The sequence below is a fragment of the Nicotiana tomentosiformis genome, chromosome 12 (assembly GCF_000390325.3).
Source record: "Nicotiana tomentosiformis chromosome 12, ASM39032v3, whole genome shotgun sequence".
NCBI lineage: Eukaryota > Viridiplantae > Streptophyta > Magnoliopsida > Solanales > Solanaceae > Nicotiana > Nicotiana tomentosiformis.
In genome coordinates this window covers 32,068,889-32,092,547 of record NC_090823.1, presented here as the reverse complement: position 1 = coordinate 32,092,547, position 23,659 = coordinate 32,068,889, and the positions used below count along the sequence as shown (strand labels likewise).

At 36.1% G+C, this 23,659-nt stretch overlaps 2 protein-coding genes and 1 long non-coding RNA gene across 3 annotated transcripts; 2 read left to right on the top strand and 1 right to left on the bottom strand.

The window, feature by feature from the left end:
* The first annotated feature begins 5,470 nt into the window (after nucleotides 1-5,470).
* Nucleotides 5,471-7,091, top strand: LOC138903725 (uncharacterized). Its single transcript, XR_011413091.1, has 2 exons — nucleotides 5,471-5,600; nucleotides 6,092-7,091. It is a non-coding gene; the product is annotated as an uncharacterized lncRNA (long non-coding RNA).
* Nucleotides 7,092-7,218: 127 nt separating this feature from the next.
* Nucleotides 7,219-8,528, top strand: LOC138902429 (uncharacterized). The gene is made up of 2 exons (XM_070190296.1): nucleotides 7,219-7,251; nucleotides 7,425-8,528. The coding sequence occupies exons 1-2, from the start codon at nucleotides 7,219-7,221 to the stop codon at nucleotides 8,526-8,528; spliced, it is 1,137 nt and encodes a 378-aa protein (XP_070046397.1).
* A 6,940-nt stretch (nucleotides 8,529-15,468) lies between these two features.
* LOC104110726 (apyrase 1-like) lies at nucleotides 15,469-21,707 on the bottom strand. Its single transcript, XM_009620263.4, has 9 exons — nucleotides 20,983-21,707; nucleotides 19,644-19,772; nucleotides 19,492-19,548; nucleotides 19,262-19,354; nucleotides 17,371-17,576; nucleotides 17,123-17,214; nucleotides 16,280-16,497; nucleotides 15,956-16,145; nucleotides 15,469-15,868 (listed from the first exon to the last, which is right to left on the bottom strand). Exons 1-9 carry the CDS (start codon nucleotides 21,313-21,315, stop codon nucleotides 15,753-15,755), a joined length of 1,434 nt encoding a protein of 477 aa, XP_009618558.1. The 5' UTR covers nucleotides 21,316-21,707; the 3' UTR covers nucleotides 15,469-15,752.
* Nucleotides 21,708-23,659: the final 1,952 nt, after the last annotated feature.

Here is a 23,659-nt window from a genome sequence, read left to right as displayed (position 1 = left end):
CCTTCTCTTCTTCTTCTATCTCTCGTTTTCCTAATTTAGTAGAGGCTGGTGGCTGTGATTGCTATTTGACTTCCTGTTTATCTTTGATGCTCGACCTTTCCGAGGTTGATAGTGTCGATATCGGGATCACCTCATCGACCGCAAACATTTCCTTTGCAGCATGCTGCTCCCCGTATACTATTTTTACACTGTCCGACGTCGGGAATTTCATCATTTGGTGGAGAGTCGAAGGGGCTTCTTTCATATTGTGGATCCAAGGCCTTCCGAGCAGGGCATTGTACCTCATGTCGCCCTCGATTATGTGGAACTTGGTATCTTGAATGGTTCCAGCCACGTTCACTGGTAGAATAATCTCCCCTTTAGTTGTTTCACTGGTCATATTGAAGCCGTTTAAGACTTGAGCTGCAGGTACGATTTGACTTTGTAGGCCGAGATGCTCCACGACTCTCGATCGGATGATATTTGCCGAGCTACCTGGATCCACAAAAACACGCTTAACTTGAACTTTATTTAATAAGATAGAAATTACCAGAGCATCGTTATGAGGCTGAGAAATGCCTTCTGTTTCTTCGTTGTTGAATGATAAAGTGCCTTCGGGCACATAATCTCGGGCTCGTTTTTCCCTAGTGATTGATACCTTAGTGCGTTTGAATATAGGTCCATGTGGGATATCGACCCCACCGACGATCATATGAATGATATGTTGTGATTCCTCTTATTCATTTTTCCTGTTGGCGTCCCTTTATCTGAAATAATTCTTGGCTCGATCGCTGAGGAACTCTCAAAGGTGGCCCTCATTGAATAGACGGGTTACCTCCTCCCTTAATTGCGTGCAATCCTCGGTCTAGTGACCATGCGTGCCATGATACCTGCACATCAAATTTAGATTTCTTTGGGAAGGATCGGTTTGTATGGGCTTGGGCCACCTAGTATCTCTGATCCTTCCGATTGCCGAAACAATGGCCGATGTATCGATGCTAAAGTTATATTCCGATAACCGAGGTGCCTCTGTGGGATGGGCATACTTGTCGAAACCACTTTTGCTCATAAGTCCCCGAGAATTCTGTCCTCGATCACTTCTTCGATCCTTCCGGGCGGAATTGCATCCTGAACCATTGTTCCTTTGATCTGCGATATATGGTTGATATCGGTCCCTGTTCGACCTTGGCTCCCTATCGACATCCCTCTGGTTTTTAATCGTCGACCTGTTTGGATATACTGAACCGGAAGGGGCTCCTAATTGGTCGTCCTCGATCCTGATCTTTGACTGATATCAATTGTGTATATCTGCCCAAGTTATAGCTAGATACTCGATCAAATTTTGTTTCAACTGCCGCGATGCTATCGAACTCTGTTCGTTCAACCCTTGGGTGAAAGCTTGAACGGCCCAATCATCTGTGACCGGTGGCAATTCCATGCGTTCCATTTGAAATCGGGACACGAACTCCCTTAGTATTTCATTATCCCTTTGTCTAACCTTGAAAAGGTCTGATTTCCTCGTTGCGACCTTTATGGCCCCGGCATGTGCCTTTACGAAAGAATCTGCTAACATGGCAAATGAATCGATGGAATTTGGTGGCAGGTTGTGATACCAAATCATTGCTCCCTTCGAAAGGGTCTCTCCGAATTTTTTCAACAGCACGGATTCGATTTCATCATCCTCTAAATCATTACCCTTAATGGCGCATGTATATGAAGTAACATGCTCGTTGGGATCGGTAGTCCCATTGTATTTGGGTATGTCTGGCATACGAAACTTCTTTGGAATAGGCTTCGGAGCCGCACTCGAAGGAAACGACTTTTGTACAACCTTCTTCAAATCCATCCCTCTCGAGATTGGCGGTGCCCCTGGTATCTGATCAATTTGAGAGTTGTATGTCTCCATTTTTTATCGTCGGCTTCAATTCTCTTCTCCCCTGATTCAATTCTTTTGGTGAGTTCCTCAAGCATTTTCATTACCGCGGGATTAGTCTCCGATTCGTTACCATTCGATCTCTCCGGTACTGGCTCGGTTGACAAGTATTTACCGGCTCGACCATATTCGGAGCTCTATGTTGATTTTGTAACTGAGCAATAGCGGCTTGCTGAGCCTGAAGCATCTCGAATATTAATTGGAGACTGACTCCTTCGTCTCCTCTGCCATGTGTTCCTTGGCCATTAGATCGGCCTTCTCTGCGTACACTCCGCGTTTAGAGCAACGTGCGAACTGGCATCGACTGGGTTGGCAACCGGTGTTGCCCCGAGATTAGCCTGTGGCACCTCGATTCTTAGAGCAATCACATTTTCGTTTTCATCGTGGAATCCGAGGCTATTGTTACCGTGTGTGGATGCATTTTGTGAGTTTGACATGTTTTAACCTGAAAGCGAAGGCACTCAACAAGAACAAGCGTAAAATAGTGTGTTTTACCAAAATCAGAACTGAATAATCACTATTGTCTTTATCCCCACGGCGGGCGCCAAACTGTTTACCCTAAAATTTGAGTAACAATTAAACTTATTTAGTGGTTTTAAGGATACGTGATTTAATCCAATACCAATTGACAAACAAGGAATTGAATAGATAATCTGAATAAAAAAATAAATCAAACAAGTGTTCTAGCAGTGCTTTCGATCTCGATTCGAGATGGTCTCGAGGTTGAGTAGGAAGAACAGTAAGGAACAGAGAATCAATAGTAATGGAGAGTAAGTAAAATAAAGAACAGTATTCTTGTATATCTTTATCAGTGAATCAATGCCCTTTACAAATGAATGGGGTCCCTCTTTATATAGTAGAGAAATCCTAAATAAGGTACAGTTCTAATAACGGAAATAAATTCCATGATTGGCATCAATAACCGCTTGATTCGATCTGTTCCGGGATTTTCGCCGATATTTTCGGTCGGTTGCTAATATCTCGTCATTCCATTATTATGCTCTACTCGAAGTCAATCATGCTCGGTCTCGATCTTTGGCGAGCACTTCAATCTTCATACTTCATACTCTGCCATTGAGCCCGAGCCTGGTTTATTACGAGCTCTCTCTCGAGGCAGCTCCTCGTACCTTCGAAATCCGACATGCCCGATTTCGACCGTATACAATTTTCCAAGAAGCTAGACATGCTCTTTGCTCTTTTACTCTTATCTTCAATTGGTTGGTTTTTGTAGAGATTTATTAGCTCTTGAACTTCGTTTGGATCATTTGGCCAGATTTGAGAAGAAATAACTTCATAATTATTTCCTTCATATATGATCATGCATGCTTTGATATCACAAAGTATTGAGAGCTCTGAGATTTTCTTGATTAAGCAAGCTTTCCTTTTTGGGAAACTAGACTTCCTGGTCTTGTGATCTTGAATAAGTTCCATGTTGATTTTTGATCTTCCCATTTTAATTTTCCTGTTCAAGAAACATACATATGATTAAATAGAAGAAAGAAAAAAAAACAGATAATATAATGAAGTTTCTGAAAGTAACAGAGTCGGCAATGTTTCCAAACGGCTAGAAGAACAAGAAAAGAAAAGAAAAAAGTGGAGAGAAAAAGAAAGAAAATGAGGAAATCTTACAGAAGTGTCCCAAATAAGTCATAACTTACCAACATCTAGCCATTAATCATAAACTTACCAAAACTAGCCAAGCATATATAAAAATTAAAAATTCAAATAAATAAATTTATTTCTCTCCAAGAATCACACACAAAGATTTCCTTTCATATTTTAAAGCGCGATCAACAACATTAGATGCAAGACCGAAAAAAAAATTATGGATGAGGTAGCAAACAGGGTGATGAAATATATATATATATATATATATAATATTTCAAAGATCTAAGCAAAAAAGGAGTTTTTTCAATGGGTATAGTTGAATTCATTGACAACATATAGATGAGTCAATATACAAAATTTGAGAAAGATTGGAGGTGATTTGGACTGATTTGGTATCAAAATTCGTAGTTAATATCGAGTTCAAAAATTCTTATGCGACATTGTATCAAACATGTATCTCACACACAAGTATACATGGATATACATGTGATATATATTTTATACAAATATGATATATATGTGATACACAAATGATACACTCTGTGATACACATTTTTGTTTTCATGTTCATCTCTACTTCGAATTTTCAATTCAAACTACCTGAAAACTCCACCAAATCATCCCAAAATTGAGATTCAAACTCCTTAAGATGTACCCAATCTATTCTAATAACACTCACACGCAAAAAAGGCAAAAATTTAACTTTTTTTGGTTACAAATAGCTAATTGACAAATATTGGTAATATTTTATGAATTAACTAATTTTTGTGATAAGCTACATATAAATAGACATAGTTGATAATTTCCCGAAAAGAAAAAGAAAGCCCAACAAGACAAAATACAAATCTATAGAAAAAATCGCAATTTATTACCATGATAAATGTTGATTTTGTAGATTTTACTTTTCGGGGTAAGATTGAATTTTCTCTAAATTTAAGAAGGGCATCAATTTTTTGAATTTCTTTCTTTAAAACTAGAAACAAAATTTTGGCTTAAATTGTCTGTTTACTAGTAAATCACCAAAAAGTAAAGTAATAAAGACTTTTATTAGAGACTTTCATATTGTCAAGTTTTTTTTTTTTTTGAAGAGTGGATCCTTAGAGCCACTCAGATCCTTAGAACTTTATTCCCTTATTGATAAAATTGAAAGAAATAATCTCCAATTAATCCAAAATACATAAAATTCATTGGCGAAAAAAACACAATAGAATTTAAAGAAGAGCAATTTTATTGTGCCTTAATAAAATACAAACTCCAAAGTCCAGGAAAAGAAAAGTTGAGAAATTAACTTGAAACACATGACGATTAAAAATATGAAACGTGAAAAAGAAAGAAAGAAAATTACTTGGTTATGTGTGGGAGCAAAGTGAATACTTCAACTCAAAACAGCCAAATTAGCACAATGTTTTCTGAAAGTAAAATATGGGTAAAGTCTATGTACACACTACTCTCCTCAGACCCGACTTATGGGATTACACTGGGTTTGTTGTTGTTATTTTTGTTTTCTAAGAGTACGACTGCCACAGGGACGGATCTAGTGCTATGGATACAGGTTCAATTGAACCCATAACTTTCGACAAAACCCGAGAATATACTTTGCAAAATTACTGAAATATGAGCATATATTAGTATTTGAACCCATAGACTAAATGAGGCTATGGGTTCAGTGGTAAAACTGATGGGCAAAGTTTCACTTATTGCGAGAAGACTGGAGTTCAAGTCTCTGTGTACATAACTTTTATTGCAATTTTATTTGAGTTACTGTTTGACTTCTTTGTTACTTATGGGCTTTTTTTGTCCCTTCCCATTTAAAGAGGTCTGTTTCTTATCCTTAAAAGATGAGGACCCACCTAATTAATTTTATTCTTTAATGTGTACTTCATTAACTTGTGGGGCTTTTTAATAATTATAAAAAAGTTGGTCTTCATAAAACTTTAAGAGATCAAAACCTTCCACTTTTCAGAAGGTTCATCAGTTCCCAAATTTTTAAAGCTAAGGTTTCAAAAGAATCAAAGCAAAGGCTCTTCTTCGGTTCTTCTTGGACATAAACTGCAATCAATCCTCTTCTTTAGTTTTGCTGGTATGCCTCTATTGCTCTTTCTCAATAATAATGCAATAATATTTATTAATTATAAGTTACAAGATTTGCCACTGCTGTTCTTGGTTCTAGCATTTTGGTTCCATATAAGAAACGGGTCAAATGTTTTACTCTATTACTTCACTAATTAAAGACTTTCTTTTGGATTCATTTATTTTAACTGTTAAACTCATGTTTAGCTCACATATAGTGAATTTTAGTGATAAACTGCTATGATTTATTTTGTGCTTCAACATTTGAGTTTTAAGGATAAATTTAACTTTTTATATCATATTAATTACTAGTCAATCATTTCCTAAACTAATCTTAATTTTAGGCCTAGGGAATAACTCCATTCTTGTTGTACTGAAGAAATTAGATATTGTATCATATTAACTCCAACTTCATAAGTACTTAAGTTGTTGAAATATCGATTTGGTTGGATTAAGTTTTAATTATACCTTGAAGTGTAATTTATTTTTTGTGATTTTTAGGATCTTTTTAGTGAGGGTGGATATGATCACGAAATTTTTCAAGGCTATTCCAACTCCTCAAAGTTCTGGTTCTGGTTCTAATCCTCCTACGCCGAGTTCTTCTCCATGTCCAATTATTCATGACAATATCAATCTTTCGGCGGTATCAAACAAAGAGAAAATGTTGAATTTGAATCTTGAACCTGATCCCGCAGAAAGAAAGCAAATTTCAGAGTATCCTCCGAATTTACGTGACCGAGTGAGAAGATATTATATTCAACAAGGACCTTGTCAACCTCGTAATTGTAGTTTTCCAAAAAGAGATTTTGGTAGATTTATGCGTCAATTTAATCTTGAATGGTTTAACACTTCATACTCTGGATGGTTAGAATATAGTGTTAAAGTTGATGCAGCATTTTGCTTATGTTGTTACTTGTTTAAAAATGAGCATGGAGGACATGGAAAAGTTGGGAATTCTTTCACAAAGAGTGGTTTTAGAGCTTGGAATAAAGCTATAGAAAGGCTTAACGCACATATTGGAGAGGTGAATAGTCTTCACAATAGATGTTTTATGATGATGAGAGATTTAATTAATCAAGAACAATCAATTCTAACCTCTTTTGACAAGTAGTCTGAAAAAATTAAAAGTGATTATCGAGTTCGGTTGAATGCTTCGATTGATGTGGCAAAATTTCTTTTAAAATAAGGAATGTCTTTCCGGGGCCACGATGAAGGTGAAACTTCTACTAAAAGAGGAAATTTTGTAGAACTCTTACAATGGTATGCAGATAGGGATGATGAAGTGAAAAAAGTTGTGCTACAAAGTGCTCCACAAAATAACATGATGATTGCTCCAAATATCCAAAAAGAGATCGTGAATGCTTGTGCGAAAGAAATAATTAAAGCAATAGTTGAAGATTTAAATGAAGATTATTTTGGAATTTTGGTTGATGAATCTAAGGACGTCTCTCATAAGGAACAAATGGCTCTTGTTCTGCGGTATGTCAACAAAGAGGGAAAACTTATTGAGTGATTTCTTAGTATTGTTCATGTTAAAAAAATAACTTCATCGTCATTACAAAAAGCAATCTATGATTTGCTTTTAGAGCACTCATTGAGTCCATCTCAAATACGGGGACAAGGTTATGATGGAGCTAGTAACATGCAAGGAGAAATCAATGGTTTTAAAACTTTAATTCTGAAAGATAATTCTTCGGCATATTGTATACATTGCTTTGCCCATCAATTGCAATTGACTCTTGTAGCCGTTGCAAAAAAAATATTGTGATGTAGATCAATTTTTTAATATTGTTGCTAATGTCTTGAATATTGTTGGAAGTTCTTTTAAGCGTAGGAATATGCTACGAGAGGATCAGGCAAAAAAAAACTAGAGGAGTTACAAGTGCTTGGTGAAGTTCATACTGGAAGTGGACTAAATCAAGAACTTGGACTCCAAAGGCCAGGTGATACCCGATGGGGTTCTCATTTTAAGACAGTGCGTAACTTTATTACATTATTCTCGTCAATCATTAATGTACTTGAGTTTCTTGTAAGTGAGGGTGCAAATTATCTTGAGAGATCAGTGGCAAAAAGTCTAGTGAATGACATAAGATCTTTTGAGTTTGTGCATATGATGCATTTGATGTTAAAATTATTAGCAATCACAAATGATTTGAATATAGATTTGCAAAGAAAAGATCAGGATATTATAAATGCTATGAAGCTTGTTGGTTTCGCCAAGAGGCAATTGCAAGTGATGAGAGAATCTAAATGGAAATCTTTGATAGATGACGCCTCTTCATTTTGTTCCAAGCACGATATTGTGATCCCTGAAATGGATAAGAACTATCATCTTGGAAAGTCAAAGCGTAGGAGTTCAAGTGTTACATATTCTCATCATTTGCGTGTCGAAGTTTTTAATACTGTTATTGATTTGCAACTTTCGAAGTTTAATAGTCGTTTTGATGCGGTGAATAGTAATCTACTTCTTGGTATGGCTAGTTTGAGTCCGGATAATTCTTTTGTAAATTATGATAAAGACAGAATTATGAAACTTGCTACACTTTATCCTCATGAGTTTAGTGGTTCAAAGCTTGAAGATCTCAGTTACGAGCTTGACAACTATATTCTCTTTGTGAAAGAAGACAATGATTTCTCTAACTTGAAAGGACTTGGAGATCTTTCAGAAACATTAGTTGAAATAGATTTGTACAAGACTTGGAGACTTGTGTTTTTGTTTGTGAAGTTAAGTCTGATATTGCCTGTCGCTACTGCAATAGTAGAAAGAGCTTTTTCTTCAATGAAGTACATCAAAAATGACTTGCGTAGCAGAATTGGTGATGAATTTTTAAATGACTGTTTAGTTTGTTATATAGAAGATGAAGTATTTGAAAGTGTACCTAATGATGCGATTATTTATCGTTTTCAAAACATGACAACCCGTCGGGTACAATTGTAATGGTGATATTTATTGAATATATATTACGTTAGATGGTTCGGTACTTGTTACATATATATTAAATATCATTGTTCGTATTTCATTCGGTTATTATTGTATAGTACCTTGAGGTATGTCTTAGAGTCTAAATCTTGAACCCATAAAGTTAAATTTCTGGATCCGCCTCTGGACTACCATAATTATATATAAGAGTTTTGACGCGTCATTTTTTTAGAAACTAAACTTAATTATTTTTCTTGTCCCTTTTCCAATTGGAAAGATTATAATGTAATGATGATTAGTAGGTTTACAATAAGCAAATTTTATAATTTGCTGTTTAAATGTCATGGAGGTTAGACTTTATGTTCTCCTCCTTCATATAGTTACGTATTGATTATACAAAAGGTAAATCCACTTTCCATTGTTGTTCTTAGGTTGGCATAATTAGACTCCCAACAGCTTAATTGTTGTACAAAGGTTTCACAAATATCTTCATATGCATCCATTTCTAGTAAATAACTAAGGGGCTACTAGAGAATATACATAAAGTACACAGAGGAACGACTCAAAGTAAGACCCCAATATTAGATTGATTAGTATTGGGGTCGAAGATATATATGTGTTGGTTTGATTTTAATATCTATACATATTGTGCTTTCGTTATTATATTATCAGTATTATGTCTTATATATGCATGTTTGACTATATATAACTTATCAAAGTTATGAAAACTTCACCTAAAATATTATGAAAACTACGTAATTTTTTTCTCATATCTCAGTTCAATCTTTAAAGAGCATGAAATCTCATTCTTTGCTAGAATAAAATATTATGCTAGAACTGAAGAAAAGAATTGACTTCATCAGTTTTATAAATCTGCCACACCAAACATTACTCATGAAACATAGTGACAAATGGGGTGTTCAAACCGAACCGGAAAAATCGCACCAAACCTATAAGTCAAATCAAACTGATTAAAAATTCGACTATGTTTGGTTTGATTTGGTTTGGTATTGAGTAAAAAAACCAGAACCAAACTGACATATAAATATATATTTTTTTATTTATACTTTTAAGACTTTTTATAGAATTTTATTTAAAAGATATCTAGAAATATTTGAGATCCTCTCATGGGGTGTAATCTATACCGTGCATTCATTTTTATTTACTTTAAATTATAAATTGTATCATTTTCTTATTAACTGTTATTGAAATGCATCAATCATCTCTTTGCTCTTTCATATACATATTTCAAGAATTCTTATATCTTTTTCGAATTTGAAGTGGTATTTCGATAATCTAAAATTACACATAACATATCATTATTTAGGTGTCATATTGATTTTTATGTTTAATTATTAAATTAATTTTTATGTGTAATTATTAAATTAAGTTAACCATGAAAGCATACATTAACCAAAAATCATTGTTAGACGACTAAGAAAATAAATTATTATGTGTTACTAAAAAAACATTTCCATAAGAATACTTTAATAAATCATGTTTGTTATTTTTTTTAATTTTCCCATAATATAATTGCTGAGGGTAGCAAACTTTTCATTGGGCTTGAATGTCACTAAGTTCACATTAAATGAAAGAAAAGAGATGTCATGGTCTTTGACGTAGTAAACAAATATTTCCTAGTCACTACCCTATAACTAGACAATAAACTGTATTTATATCAAATGAAAGAAAAGAGACGTCATGGTCTTTGACACAACAACCAAATATTTCCCTGATCCACTAGCCTATAATTAAGTAATATGCTGAATTTATAAACTTACAGATAATAAAATACGTTCATATAGTTTTCAAATGCCGCTTCTCTTATGTTGGGGAACAACGTAATTCCCTCTTTGCTTTCAAAGCAATATCACATAAGATCAGCAGTATAACAACAGACTAATGCAAAAAGAACAAGCACTACCATGCTTGCCCAACCAGCTTCTTTCACTGTATATGTTGTAAAAAAAAATCCAACTACAGTCATGACATTTGTCCCTGTTTCATAGTAATCGAAGATTCGAAGCCCTTGAAATTCCATAAAAGTAAAGCCATTCAATTAATCAAGGGATCTCTGGAATGCAACCGTGGCCGAAAAAATAAAGAAGTTAAGCACATTATTGATAGCAAGTGTTGCAACAGATGTAAAGGTCGTCGTCGCTATTAAGTATAAAGTTTTCATTTCAGTGATTTTGTTTATTTTTCCTTTTCTCTTCATGCTTGAACCTTGTTCTATTTTAAAGAAGAAACTTCACAAAGCCAAAGTTGTAAAAAAGTTGATTCAATTAAGTTTGAGCAGGAAAGAAGCAGGAAGTAACTGCAGTTTTAATCATCTACCACTTTCATCTATAATTACTCTCAACAAAATTCCTAAAGCACTGTATGAAGTATGAATTATGTGATCATAATTGGTGATTAATGATAGGTAACTGTTTGACCAAAAAATGATAATCCTTGGTTAAACTAATTAATTGATTATTAAAAAGAGTCAATCCTAGTTAAAGCTAATAACTCCAGATCTTGGATGAATAATGTAAAATAGGGGGATAGCAGGATAAATGCGTTCTTAATAAATGTATCCAGATGCGGCAGTATGCAAGAAACACTAAGTATTAAATAACATTAAATGACAATAAATGTAAATAAGGAGGAAGATTCATCCAATACGAATAGGTTGAATGATTCCTTTCTCTGACAATGATGAATAACAAAAATATGCGAGAATATTGTGCACTTTCTTGTGACAATAGATAATCCACTAAAGGTTGAATCTCTTCAAAAGTAGTTCTTTGTATTTTTTGTGAGAGCTTATCTTTTTACAAGTGTTCATATCATATAGAAATTCCCCCCCCCCCCCCTCCCCCTCATCTTTCCTTGTATTTATATGGGATATTTCCAAAGAACCCTAAAGTACAATCAGAGAGAATATTGGACAGAATATTCCCTCTGAAGATACTAGTACAAAACTAGCCATTATTCCTAACTCTACTACTCGACCTCATCAACGACCGGTCGCTAGGCTATGCAGCTCATTCGATCACTGGTCGACCTCGACCACACCACTCGTAATGAATTTGTGAATCGCTCTTAACGTCCTCTTCTGCACGACTCGATCCTCAATCTGATTTTGACCCATATAGTTACAAGCTGACAACAATGGTGAGAAGGACTTACTTATCATTAATAAGAAGTAACAACAATTACTTTTTCAAACCAAATCAAAATGGTATTTATTGTCAGATTAAAAGTAGCTACATATTTAACAATGCAAGCATAATACTGCTAGGACTTAGCAGTCCAAACTAGAGTACATTGAAGATATTCATTACTGTTATACATGATTTTTGTGGAAATACAATATAGAACCAGAAGCCTAGAAACATTCAAAAGGAAAGCAAAAACAAATTGTTGAATTGAACGACACTAGGTTTGCAATTCTTGGCAGCTTAGGCAAGAGACTCCCACTCTTTGTTTTCTCTGATTAGCTATAGGGGCATTGAATTTTAGGGGTCTAAACCAAGAGCTTTATTGGCCTAGAGGTGGAGCCGCCCTTGGTAAGACAGGATGGCCAAACTGAATATCTATGGGACTATGGCCATAGCTCGTATATTGCATGCCTGTCCAATGAGGATGATAGGCAGCAGCGTTCATGGCCAACATGTAATTCTCAGCAACAACATGGTCTTGAGCAACTCTCCATCGCTTGTTTACAGCAGCACCATCAAAAGGCATGCTTGGTTTCTTCCTTTTCTTCATCTTTACTGCCTCCCCAACAGCTATTGGACACTCTTCTACAGTCCTTAAAGCCCTAGAAGTCTCTTCTTTTTGAGAAGGTACAGATAATACCTCTACCTTCACAGCTGCAGACTCTGATGGGAATTGTACTTTAGGGAGGGAATTGTGTTCTGACACCATATCTTGAACTCGAGGAGCACTAACCCCATGCTCTGAACTACTGCTATTAGACTTGTTGATTCTGTTTATTGTGTCTCTTAGAGTCATGTTAGGCAAGAGGGTGTCAGCGAGTATATTTCTAGCCCCGCATACGCAAATAGAGTTAGAGATTATATGTTCCCTTATACATTTGTTGCAGAAACTACTAAAACAACATTTGCTTGCTATGACTGCATCTTTTATTAATCCTTTACACAATGGGCAATGTAGCTCCGGCGGTATATTACTAAAGGAACGCTTAGAAGAAGACGAAGAGGAAGAAAACCCTTGAACCTCCTTTGAAGAAGCAACGTCATTGGACTTTGTTGGAGGCTTCACTTTCTTGATGCCATAATTGGGGTCACCATTTGTAGGGCAGTGCTGAATGAAATGGCCAGGCCCGTTGCATCGATGACACACATAACCCCGTGGTGGCTTTTTCCATTCCATCCCACCTCGACCAAAGCCGTAGCCGATAGAGGAATGGAGGTGCCGCCCTAAGTCTGGAGTATCAATTAAATTCTTGATCTTAGTCTCCTCATCATTTATACTATTAGTGGGGGCATTTAACACTGGATTGCCTGATTGATTTGGGATCAATTTTGGAATTGCATAGACATCATCCCCAAAATCATCGTAATCAATATTGTGATAATTCTTAGCAGCAATTGACTCTCCTTTTACTACTGTATTATTCTCCTCACACACTTGGGCTTGGTCTAGTTTTGGCTCTGTAAGACATGGGATTACTATGGGCAAGCGAGGTAAACCAGGAACACGACAAATCAAAACACTTGTATTTTTAGGAATCAAAGCGTCTTGATCTACATAATCTTCGTTAGTTTGAGCGTTGGTGATAAGAAGATCAAAATCTTTACCTCTACCAAAACGCTTGGATTCAAATATTTTTAATTTCAAATTGCCAACAGAAATAAATTGATCAAGAATTGGAATTGAATCATAATCTTTAGCACTTTTATACTTGAAATACACAGCCATGATTGAATTCTTTTTCTTAGAAAAAAGAAATCAAAGAATAATAATAACAAAGAGGCCCTGTTATCAAGAATACAATAGGGCTAGTTCAAAATATTGAAATCCAAACAGAATCGAGAGTTGTACCAAAATAACACCAAACAGAATCGTATCAAGCTAATTCTCTTGACGAACTCCGATTCTTCAACAGGCTTCAGTAGGCACTAGGGTTTCAATTCGCACCCAGCACGAACAACAACCAATTCAAAACGCCGAGAGTTTAGACGGATGGAATTGAATCAAAGCACTGATTCTTCAAAAGTACGCACACAGCAGGGAACACGAGAGCGTCTTGAAATTGCGACGGAAGCAAATATTTGTGTGTTGTTTGAGGGAATTGTTTCCTGAAATCTGAATGAGGTTCTTCTTTATATAGATTTTCCCTACTCTCATTCTTTCCGAAACCCACTTGGATTATAATTACATAATCACCGACTCAGGTTACCTATTTTAGAAGAAAACAAAAATAGACAAGACTTTAAACCTGCTAGCTAATTTAATATTTAATTACATAATCTATGGCATTATCAGGATAATTCACAAAAATATTTATTTTTCATAAAGTTCACACTTGTACTTTTTTTATTTTTTCTTAGGTGGAAATTCTATTTTGTATGACATTAAGGACACAACAACTACAAGTATGGTGCGCATAGTTTGACCAAATCCGAAATTCAAATCGAAATTCGAAATTTTTGGATTTTTGGTTTGGATTTTTGAATTACGAGTTGTATATAAAATTTTCAATTTTCACACTAATTCTTATCCACCGTATTAATGTTCTTGTTGCATTTTCTTGATAATAATTCATTACTTGGATACTATATTTGGATGGTTGGGGTGAGAATGAGGAATTTTTCGGACAATTTAACATGAGTACTTCATTTGTATATTACATCTCGACTTATAAGCCCAAACTTAATATCCAAACCGATTAATTCGAAAACGTACTTAAAATATCTGATCCAATTCGAGCTTATTTGGATTGGATTTGGATTATTATTTCTTCAATCCGAAAACCGAAATTTTCATGTTCAATCCGAATTGCCCGAACGCCCACCCCTAGCTACAAGGGTTATTGTAAAATTATAAGTAATCATTCATCCTTAATCAGCGATTTTGTACTTTACCTACCCTATAAAAATTTTCACTATAAATTTATATTTAATTGATCTCCAATACAAATATTAAGTAGTAGGTGCAAAATCCAAAAAGTACACAAAAAGGAGTAGAATCCAAAATCCAAGCTAGATCTTCTAATATCTAGAGTGAAGTGGATAAACCACTCTCTTTGTATATAAAAAACAAGATGCACAGTCACTGATACAATATAAAAGAAATTGAAAGGAGTCCTATGGAAAGAGAATTACACATAAATACAACTCATATACATGCAACTCATAAATCAGCGATTAATGCACCTCAAAAATTCTAATTTTTCTTTCTCTAACTTCCAAATAGCGGAAATCAAAAATAAAATTAAAATTTTTGTTGCTAGTTCCTAATTTGCACAGAGAAATCAACGAGGAAATCGACTTTATACCTAAATTGTTCGAAAAGTAAGAAAAAAACACAATTTTCAATTTCTGAAAAAAGATCTTTTTGATGGTCAAAGACCTTTTGTCGAACTATATCTGTCTATTTTCTAAGAGTAGTTTTCCTCTTCCTGTTACTCAACCCAGAAGGCAATGAGGGGGGAATCGATCTCATGTCATCCATATAGATGACCGCCCTCCAAACCAACTGGGCAACCCAAAAGGTTATAGAGCTACTTTAGCTAATATACATTAAGAACATTTTAGGAGATTTGCAACTCATTGGGAATAAAGACCACCAGCTGGGGGAACTAGTTTTTGACGTACTGTGTATATGTTCGTCTCGTTGGATACTTGCAAGAGTCCACTCAACAAATTCACATTTCGAAACCCATATCAGGATTGCTAGGTTAAAGATTTCCAGTTATCTTTCAGAAGGAACTGGCGAAGAGGAATGAATGAAAAGAATCAAGTAATATATGAATCTATCATATCGTGAAACAAATCAGTGTTTCCTATAATATAATCACAAACAGATCTTATCATTATTCTTAACCATCCACCCTCTCTGAATAAAAGGGGAAACAATCTGAATTTGCTCGGACCAGCCATCCAACTAAATGGCAAGGATGATGTTCTAGAGCACGACGAGCCCAGTTGCAGATCGGAAATAGCTGATAGATGATAACCACAAGCTAATAAAAGGCAAAACTGGTTGAGTTAATCTTGAATCTCCAAGTTAATTCATTGATGACGCGACTTCAATGGCACTGCCTAATGGCCATGCGGCTTCAACCAGGGAATTCTTGTATTTCACCTTTTTCACCAATGTCATTTCTTGACGAGCATCAAGTCCTGTACAATAAAGAAAACAATGACTAGCTGAAACATACTAAAAATGATGAGTGATTTGTATATTCCTGAAGGAAGACTAAGTCTTACCAAATCCATCTACAAGTAGTGTGTACTGGTAAACAAGATCCATGCACAAGAACGGCAAGTTATCAGGGTCCACACGAGGAAATGTAGCTTTGGCATCATCAATTCTAGTATCACAAGCACGTCTAGCTGCACTCTCAAAATCAGTTGGGCGAACTTTTGCAACAGCTGCATTTGGATCAACAAAACCAACCTATGCCCACAGTACATTAAGATAGTCAGATAGCCATAGAAGTAGGGAATTTATCCTTCTTGGGACAGCAAAAAACGATACAATTCTAAACCCATCAAATCTTGGTAAGCATCTAACTTAATAGTGACTTTTACCTCAGCAGCTCGGTCAAAGAAAAATGAGGCAACAAACATATTCTTCTGACCATCTCCGCCTCCACCGTTCCACACACCACCAAAGGTGCATTTCATGTGGGTGCATGCTGATTCATTAACTTTCAGAGCCTTCAGGGCTACCATCCTACAATTTGTCAGGCTTGATCCTTGAGACATAGCTGATGCTGTGTAAGTCTTTCCTCCATACTTGTAGGACCCTTGTAGAGAACAAATTGTCAAAATACATTTGCTTATATAGGAAATTATAGTTATAAAGAATAATTCTAATACCAACAGGAGTTACAGGCCTTTGTAAATTAGGTATCTTATGCTACTACTTTCTGCAACATTTTCAAATGATGATAGACAACATAATTGAATCCTTTCTGATAAGTTCATTAATTCTAATTCACTTCTATTCCAGTAGAAAAAGTTTCTCTCTTTCTCCAGTTGTACGTATTTCATACATTTTTAGATATGAAGTTGGGTAAAATATAACGTGATCTACGCGTGATGCCATGAGTTCAGGAAAATTATTATTATTTTGGAGTTCAGGCAGATTATTTTTTTAAAAGTTCAGGCAAATTTTTGAATTGGATAGATAAAAGAATTGCCATAAGTTGGAAATAGATGAGTGACTTGCTTTAAGAGTAACGGAACATTTAAGGCCAACCTTGACTTTTGGGGTAAAGAAAAGTTGAACTTCAACAAAGGAAAGGGGAATTTCTCTTACTCATTCATTGGGGGGGGGGGGGGGTGAGGTAAGTGATACTTAAAAGAACAATGCAACAGAAGAAGCAACCATGGGACAGAATATAGCAGATTGAGAGAAGTAGTGAATACCATGATGCCCTGTCAAGATGCAAGGACTGCCGGATTCCTTGGTCACCTTCAGAATCTCAGCTCGAGCTGCTAGCAAGCCATAGTGCAAATAACTGCAAACAAGGAAAGGGTGAGTAAACACAAGGAAAGCCACATGTCCAGATGACAAGTGAGATGTCAATAAGTCAGACAAGAAATTCAAGGTAAATTGAAAAGGCGGCAACTGGGTACGCTGCTGAGATCATTTCTTTATATAGGATGAGACGGACCTGTGAACATAGAGGTAATATTTTGCCCCCTTGAGATACATTTCTTGCACATAAGTATCCTCTCCACCTGATAGTTTTGGAGCCTTCTGAGCATCTGCCTCTGAGATGGCATATGCCATTTGTACTGAGCCACCTCCAAGATCAACCACCCCAACAGTATCAGAATATTTCTTACCCAAATTGCCTAGCAAATAATTAATGGTGACCTGCACAGACATTGGCAATACAAATTAAGCTAGCTGTATCAATTGGTTGTCTCATCTATCCCACCCTCAGTTTATGAACACAAGGTTAGACAAGTTCTACAACCCATGTGACCTACATATGCAATTATCTTAATAGCAAAACAATTTTACTAGAAAATCAAGCCTCCTTGTTTTGTACCTTGGACTAGCTTAATGCTGTTTTTGATAGTTATCAAGTAAAGGGAAAAAAAGGGCAAGCCTCAACTTTTTCTAATGAATCCCCCAAATTTTCCACTATTACTGAATAGGGATAACTTAGAGTTCACTATTTGAAGAAGGGAGAATTAGAAAGCTATGAATGAATTGAATTTGGTAACAAGCTACATTTAACTAAGCACAACACATGTAGGATAAGTGACATACCACTTGAGATGTAGCTAGTGAAATAAAAGAAAGAAAAACACTGTCTCAAAAGATAAGGCGATGACTTAGATTCTGAATAATGCAAGCCATGTACCTTTTAGATTTTAATTCATACGAAGTATTTGTAGGTAACAACACCTATTTGAAGAGTATGGAGAATCAAGCTGAGAAAAAACAAAGAGAACAATGCTTCTTAATTCATCCTAAATTCATTTTCTTTATAACCGAGAAATCCCCGAGGGCTACTGGCGCACGGTTCAAAACTTGGTGGATAATGGGCCCGCCCTTCTACCCTTCTCCACTTAAATACCAAGTTTTTGTCTACGGTAAGTATAATCCAAATAATCTAAAACAACGTTCAATACACAGGACAAAATAGGAAAATCTTTCCTTTTGTTATGACCAAGAAATCCGTCTAGAGCCAACCCTTAGGACCCCATCCCTCTACCTTTCTACACTTAAATACCAGGCTTAGATTGCATGGCGCAGGGCTTGAGTCTTTCCAATTTGCTTATTCTACCTTTTGTTTCAAATACTGTAGGACAGGACTAAGGATAAACTTAAAAGCTGTTCCCCTCATCCCTAACTTTAGGATAGAATAAGTTATCCACCAAAATTTAAAACTCAACGCCTTATCCCTACCCCTATGGAAGGGATAGGTTATTCTGACTTTAGCACAAAGCTCTCCTTTCCTACTTACGTAGGATAAATAATCTTATCTTTCAGATCCAATCAGTTGTTTTCCTGCAATCCTGTCTAGTGTCACTAAACATGGTTTGAAGGAGACTGAAATACTTCTGTGGAAATTATAGGGATAGAAAGTGAATGCAACAAGAAAGCATTTGGAAAGGAGAGAGAGTCTTGTTCTATGGTTCAACAACTCCAACTTGGGTTGCTATTCATGAAGCTTCTTGAAAGGCAGCTTCTTCAAGATTTTAATTGGTAATACTGAAAGATTGCCACAAGGGTCCCACCTCATTCATTATCTTGCATTTTCTGCTTCTGGTCGTTCTCTCCTTGAACCTGAGCTAGAATTCACTCCTTTCATTCTATTTACCCTAGATCTGAGCATAAAGAGCCAACAATCTTGAATCAACATCACATAAGAGGTAAACTAGCACAAAATGGATCCTTGACAAGAGAATATAACCACTGCCCTATTTTTTCTTTTTTCGCCAGTCTCTAAGAAGCTCAAATTTAAATTAAGCAAGCACCTCTAACATAGAACGGAGTGGTAGTTCTAAGTAAGAAAAGCATAACAAGTTGAGGTTGACATTACATACCCATTGGTAAGCACCTTCCTGATTCCCATCAAGAACAGTAACCCAACTCGCCTTTGACTTGAGGCTGCTTTTGCTCTTCAGAAAATCCCTCACCTTCAAATGAGATTTTAGTCATTCGAAGTATTCAGAAATCCAAAATCGAAAAAGAACACTTAAATTCGAATACAACACATGCCCAAGTGGTAAAAAGCCTGTTATGAATGATGGTCTAAGAAAGAAATCAATTTTACCGCTTGAAGAATCTTGTCAGATGCATTACCTCCCAACTGCCTCAAACCTGCAGTTGCCTAGATAGACTCCACATCAGTATTCAGCATATAGGGCAGGCTAAAGAATCCAAATCTCAATTTACGAAATAATTCTAATAACATTATCCCCTCACCCCAACTCTGACTGGTGTATTACTGCGCAAATCCACCGGAAGTACATCCTCTGCTTTCTCCAGAAGTGATTGAAGAGATTTTGCAGCAGCTGCAGGGTCACTAGCATATGCACTCAAACCCGGTTTTTTCTGTAGTGCCAAAGCCAACTAGAGATGAACATTTGGTGCCAAGAGAAAACCTTTACACTGTATATAGGCACTCATCCAAACTTAAAGGGTACATCTAGTATGGAGCCGTGGGAAATCGTCATTAACAATGTCAGTTGTGTATAAAAGTAGGTTGCATATGGTAATTAAAAATGAGTAATAAGAGTACAATATAACGTCCTTGATGATAATTTTGAGTATTGAAGGTTAAACAACAATGTCTAAATGTTAATTGAAGTAACCAATATGAAGTTAGAGTTTCGATATTCGTCAAATAAATTAACTTCCGCTGATAAGTGGCAGAGTCTAAGTGACAGAAATTATTTTCCCACTTTTCTATATTTTCCTGGAAAATGATTTCATCAACAAATATATTTCCTGCAAAACATTCTTGTCACACCAAATATGCCCAATAAGTAGAACATAAAGGCCGTTCCGCCTGCAATTATGGAGTCTATTCTTGTAATCCCTCTGTTCAATTTATGTAGCACGCTTTCCTTTTTAGTACGTCCCAAAAAGAAAGACACATTTCTATATTCAGATACAATTTAACTTTAAACTTCTCGTTTTACCCCTAATGAGATGATTTATAGCCACACCAATTCTATGACTTGTTTTAGACTACAAATTTCAAAAGTCTTATGTTCTTTCTTAGTTTCTCATCAAGACCCACCTTTATCACTTAATGCAAATGAACGTGATCCTGCTCCAAGTGGGATCGAGAATAATCTTATTCCAAGTGGGAGCGAGATGAATGAGTTTGGTCCGAGTGAGGGCGAATATTGATCCGAACGGGAACAATTTAAGATTTGATGAATCTCAAATAAGACGTAGTAACCGTCAAAGAATCCTTCGTCAACATTTTGACATTGAAGGGGAGAACTTTTTACAGTGCTCCTGCAAGGGGAAAATGGGCCATGTATGTGCAGAGGCTCTTCCTACCCTTCAAAGCATAAGTGAATAAATGCAATGGAAGAAGAAAAACTCTATGTCAAATCAAACAAGGCCAGATAAAATTGGACAGAGGGAATAGCATTTTGAAGAATAAACTGACAATGTAGTGAATTTTCACACCATCAGTATAATTCCACTTGTTATATCAGGTTACTAATTAATGCTCATTAAATATAGCATGTATGCATTATTTAGACAGTGAGTGCATAGAACTTAAACTCAGAATCCAAAAATTTACCTGTACGAAGAGCTCGAGATCATTGCCAATGGGAACAAGATCCAAATGATGATCAAAGCAAAAAACATGAACCCTACTACCCGAACTACCCGCATCAAATATAACCGCATAATTCCTGGATCCAAATTTCGGTGAAAACTTCCTATTAACTGACCCTCCCATCGACTCAGAATATTCACTCGTCGGCATTATAAATAGCACAAAACAAATAAGCAATACCGGAACCGCAATTACTAAAATAACCCCACGGTATCTATGGATCTTATCGGAGAGTGACGAATCTCCGCCGTGTTGCTGTTGCCTGTTTCGTTTTATCATTTTCTCATGCTCCATTTGAAGTGGTGGACCCGGGTCCTGTTGTTGTTGTATTTGTTCTAATAAAAGTTCGGTTGCTGAAGGTGATCGGTATCGGATCTGACCGTTACCCGGCGGTAGTTTTTTGGGCTGGGTTTCTGTTATTGACGACTCCAGTTCTGAAAAATTGTAGTACAGCAGCAGGAACAGCTTGTAATTTGGGGGAAAGTAAAATCCAAAATGCCGCTCCTGTTAAAGAGATTTTTGCTTCCAGAATGCTACTATTTGTTGGCTTTTTGATGGTGAAAGGGATGATCCAAGAGTGAAGGATAAGCAAAGGGGAGTAGTGAAGTGCAGTGGGTAAGAAGAGGGAGTTTCGGCTTTGTGTCTGTGGAAATGGAGAATTGAAGTGTTGGACCGGGCAAGGGGAGTATCGTAGAGAAAATGATCAAAATGGTCCTTAATGTATAGAGGTTGGAATATTTTGGTCCCGGATATATACAACTTAATAGGAATAGTCCTTAATGTATACAAAAGGTGATAGCTTTGTTCCTCAACCCTAAAACTAACAGTAAAAAATAAAAAATTCTGTTAAACTTCACCCCAGTCTCTCCAAACTCCCTCCTATTCTCTCATTCACCATCAACGACCTTAAATCCAAACCCTCTCTCAAACAAAAATGGATCTGCTTGGGAAGATAAATTGTTTTGCTTGTTAGTCTTATGGATTTTATAAATGAAAATCCTTTTTTTCTTGTTTGAATTTACTTGCGAATCTGTTTTAATCACTTCATTTGTTAAAATTTCAGTTTGATTTATAATTTTACAACCGGAGATACATAGACTTGAATCTAATGCTTGAGCGATGGATCATGAAATATATTCTCTATAGTATTCAAAGTTTGGAAAACCAATTTAATTTCATTAAATCTTAAGAGAATAGTTTTCAATGTGCTATAGAATTCTAAACTTTTGCTTTGTATCTTGATGAAGTTTGAATTGTTTTCTTACTGGGAAAGATTCAAAGAAGCAGAATATGGTCAACCAGAAAATTCTAGCCATTACAGGACTAGTAATATAGTCGAAGAAGAGGTGATGGGCCAATTCGTGATATGTAACCAGTAATGTTGCTTCACAAGATTTCAACAGGGACAATTAAAATCGTCTTGTCCAAGTTAGTTGTTGTGCAAAAACAAGTTTTGATGTTTAAATACAAGGATATATCATATGGTTCACTCTTGTTCTTGATATTTTCTTCCATTCAACATATCAATCATGTGTAAAAGTTTTAGTTGTTTGAAATGGGTGCTTTGGTAGTAACATAAATGGTGGAAGAGATGGGTCTTTTTATTGAGAGCTTCGCACTGTAAAAGATAGAAGATGAGGGGAAAGGGATCTGCCAGGATTTGCTTTTGAGGGATTAGGGTTAAATTTAACAGATTTTTTATTTTCTACTGTTAGTTTTAGGGTTGAGGACCAAAGCTATCACCTTTTGTATACATTAAGGACTATTCCTATTAAGTTGTATATATCCAGGACCAAAATATTCCAACCCCTATACATTAAGGACCATTTTGATCATTTTCTATCGTACACGAGCAATTTGGTTAAGTTCGAACCTTAAAATTAGTAACAATGAATTTACACGCGAAATCGGTCCTCGGAACGAGCTCGGTTATAAGTTAACAAACAACTGAATAACAATTTGAACGATAGCTAAAGGATAAAAATTAACTTTATTGCTTTGATATGCATGCCAACACTAGTCTTAAAATAAAAAGGTTCTCCCATTTATATAGTAAGAGAGTTTCAATTATAATACACGTCTAAATAAGGTAAAAATCTTCTCCTTCCAATAAACGTTGATCTGTAGTTGATATCGGACGAGATTTGCGCCGTAACATCCGGTTGAGGGCGGATATTACGGCTCCCCGCTTATCATGCCTAACCGTCTTTTTCCTTAGTCTTGGCCCTTCACTCTGCTCTGACCCGGTGCTCACCGTATCCGGTCCCGGGTGCACCATTCGTCCTCCTCGAGCTCTGAGATGTGGAACCCCTCGGCTTTACTTATGTCAGATCGTGCTTCCCTCTCATTTCTTTACTGGAAAATTGTAGGTAACTTTATTCCCAATTTTATCAGTACACAGATAATCCCTCACTTTTCGAAGAGTAGATTTATCGAAACGACGAGAAGTGATTAATTGATCCCAGTTCCTTCCTCTGTACACTATAATCGGGTCGACGAGTCTGTGAAACGTCCCATCATTCGCGTTGTTTTGACTTCGGACATGTGTCAACCGCCGGTTGACCATCCTCGAATGCAAAACGTCACGTATTAATTATCTCCCTTCTATAAAAGCTTTGGTTCCCTTATTTTCACTTTT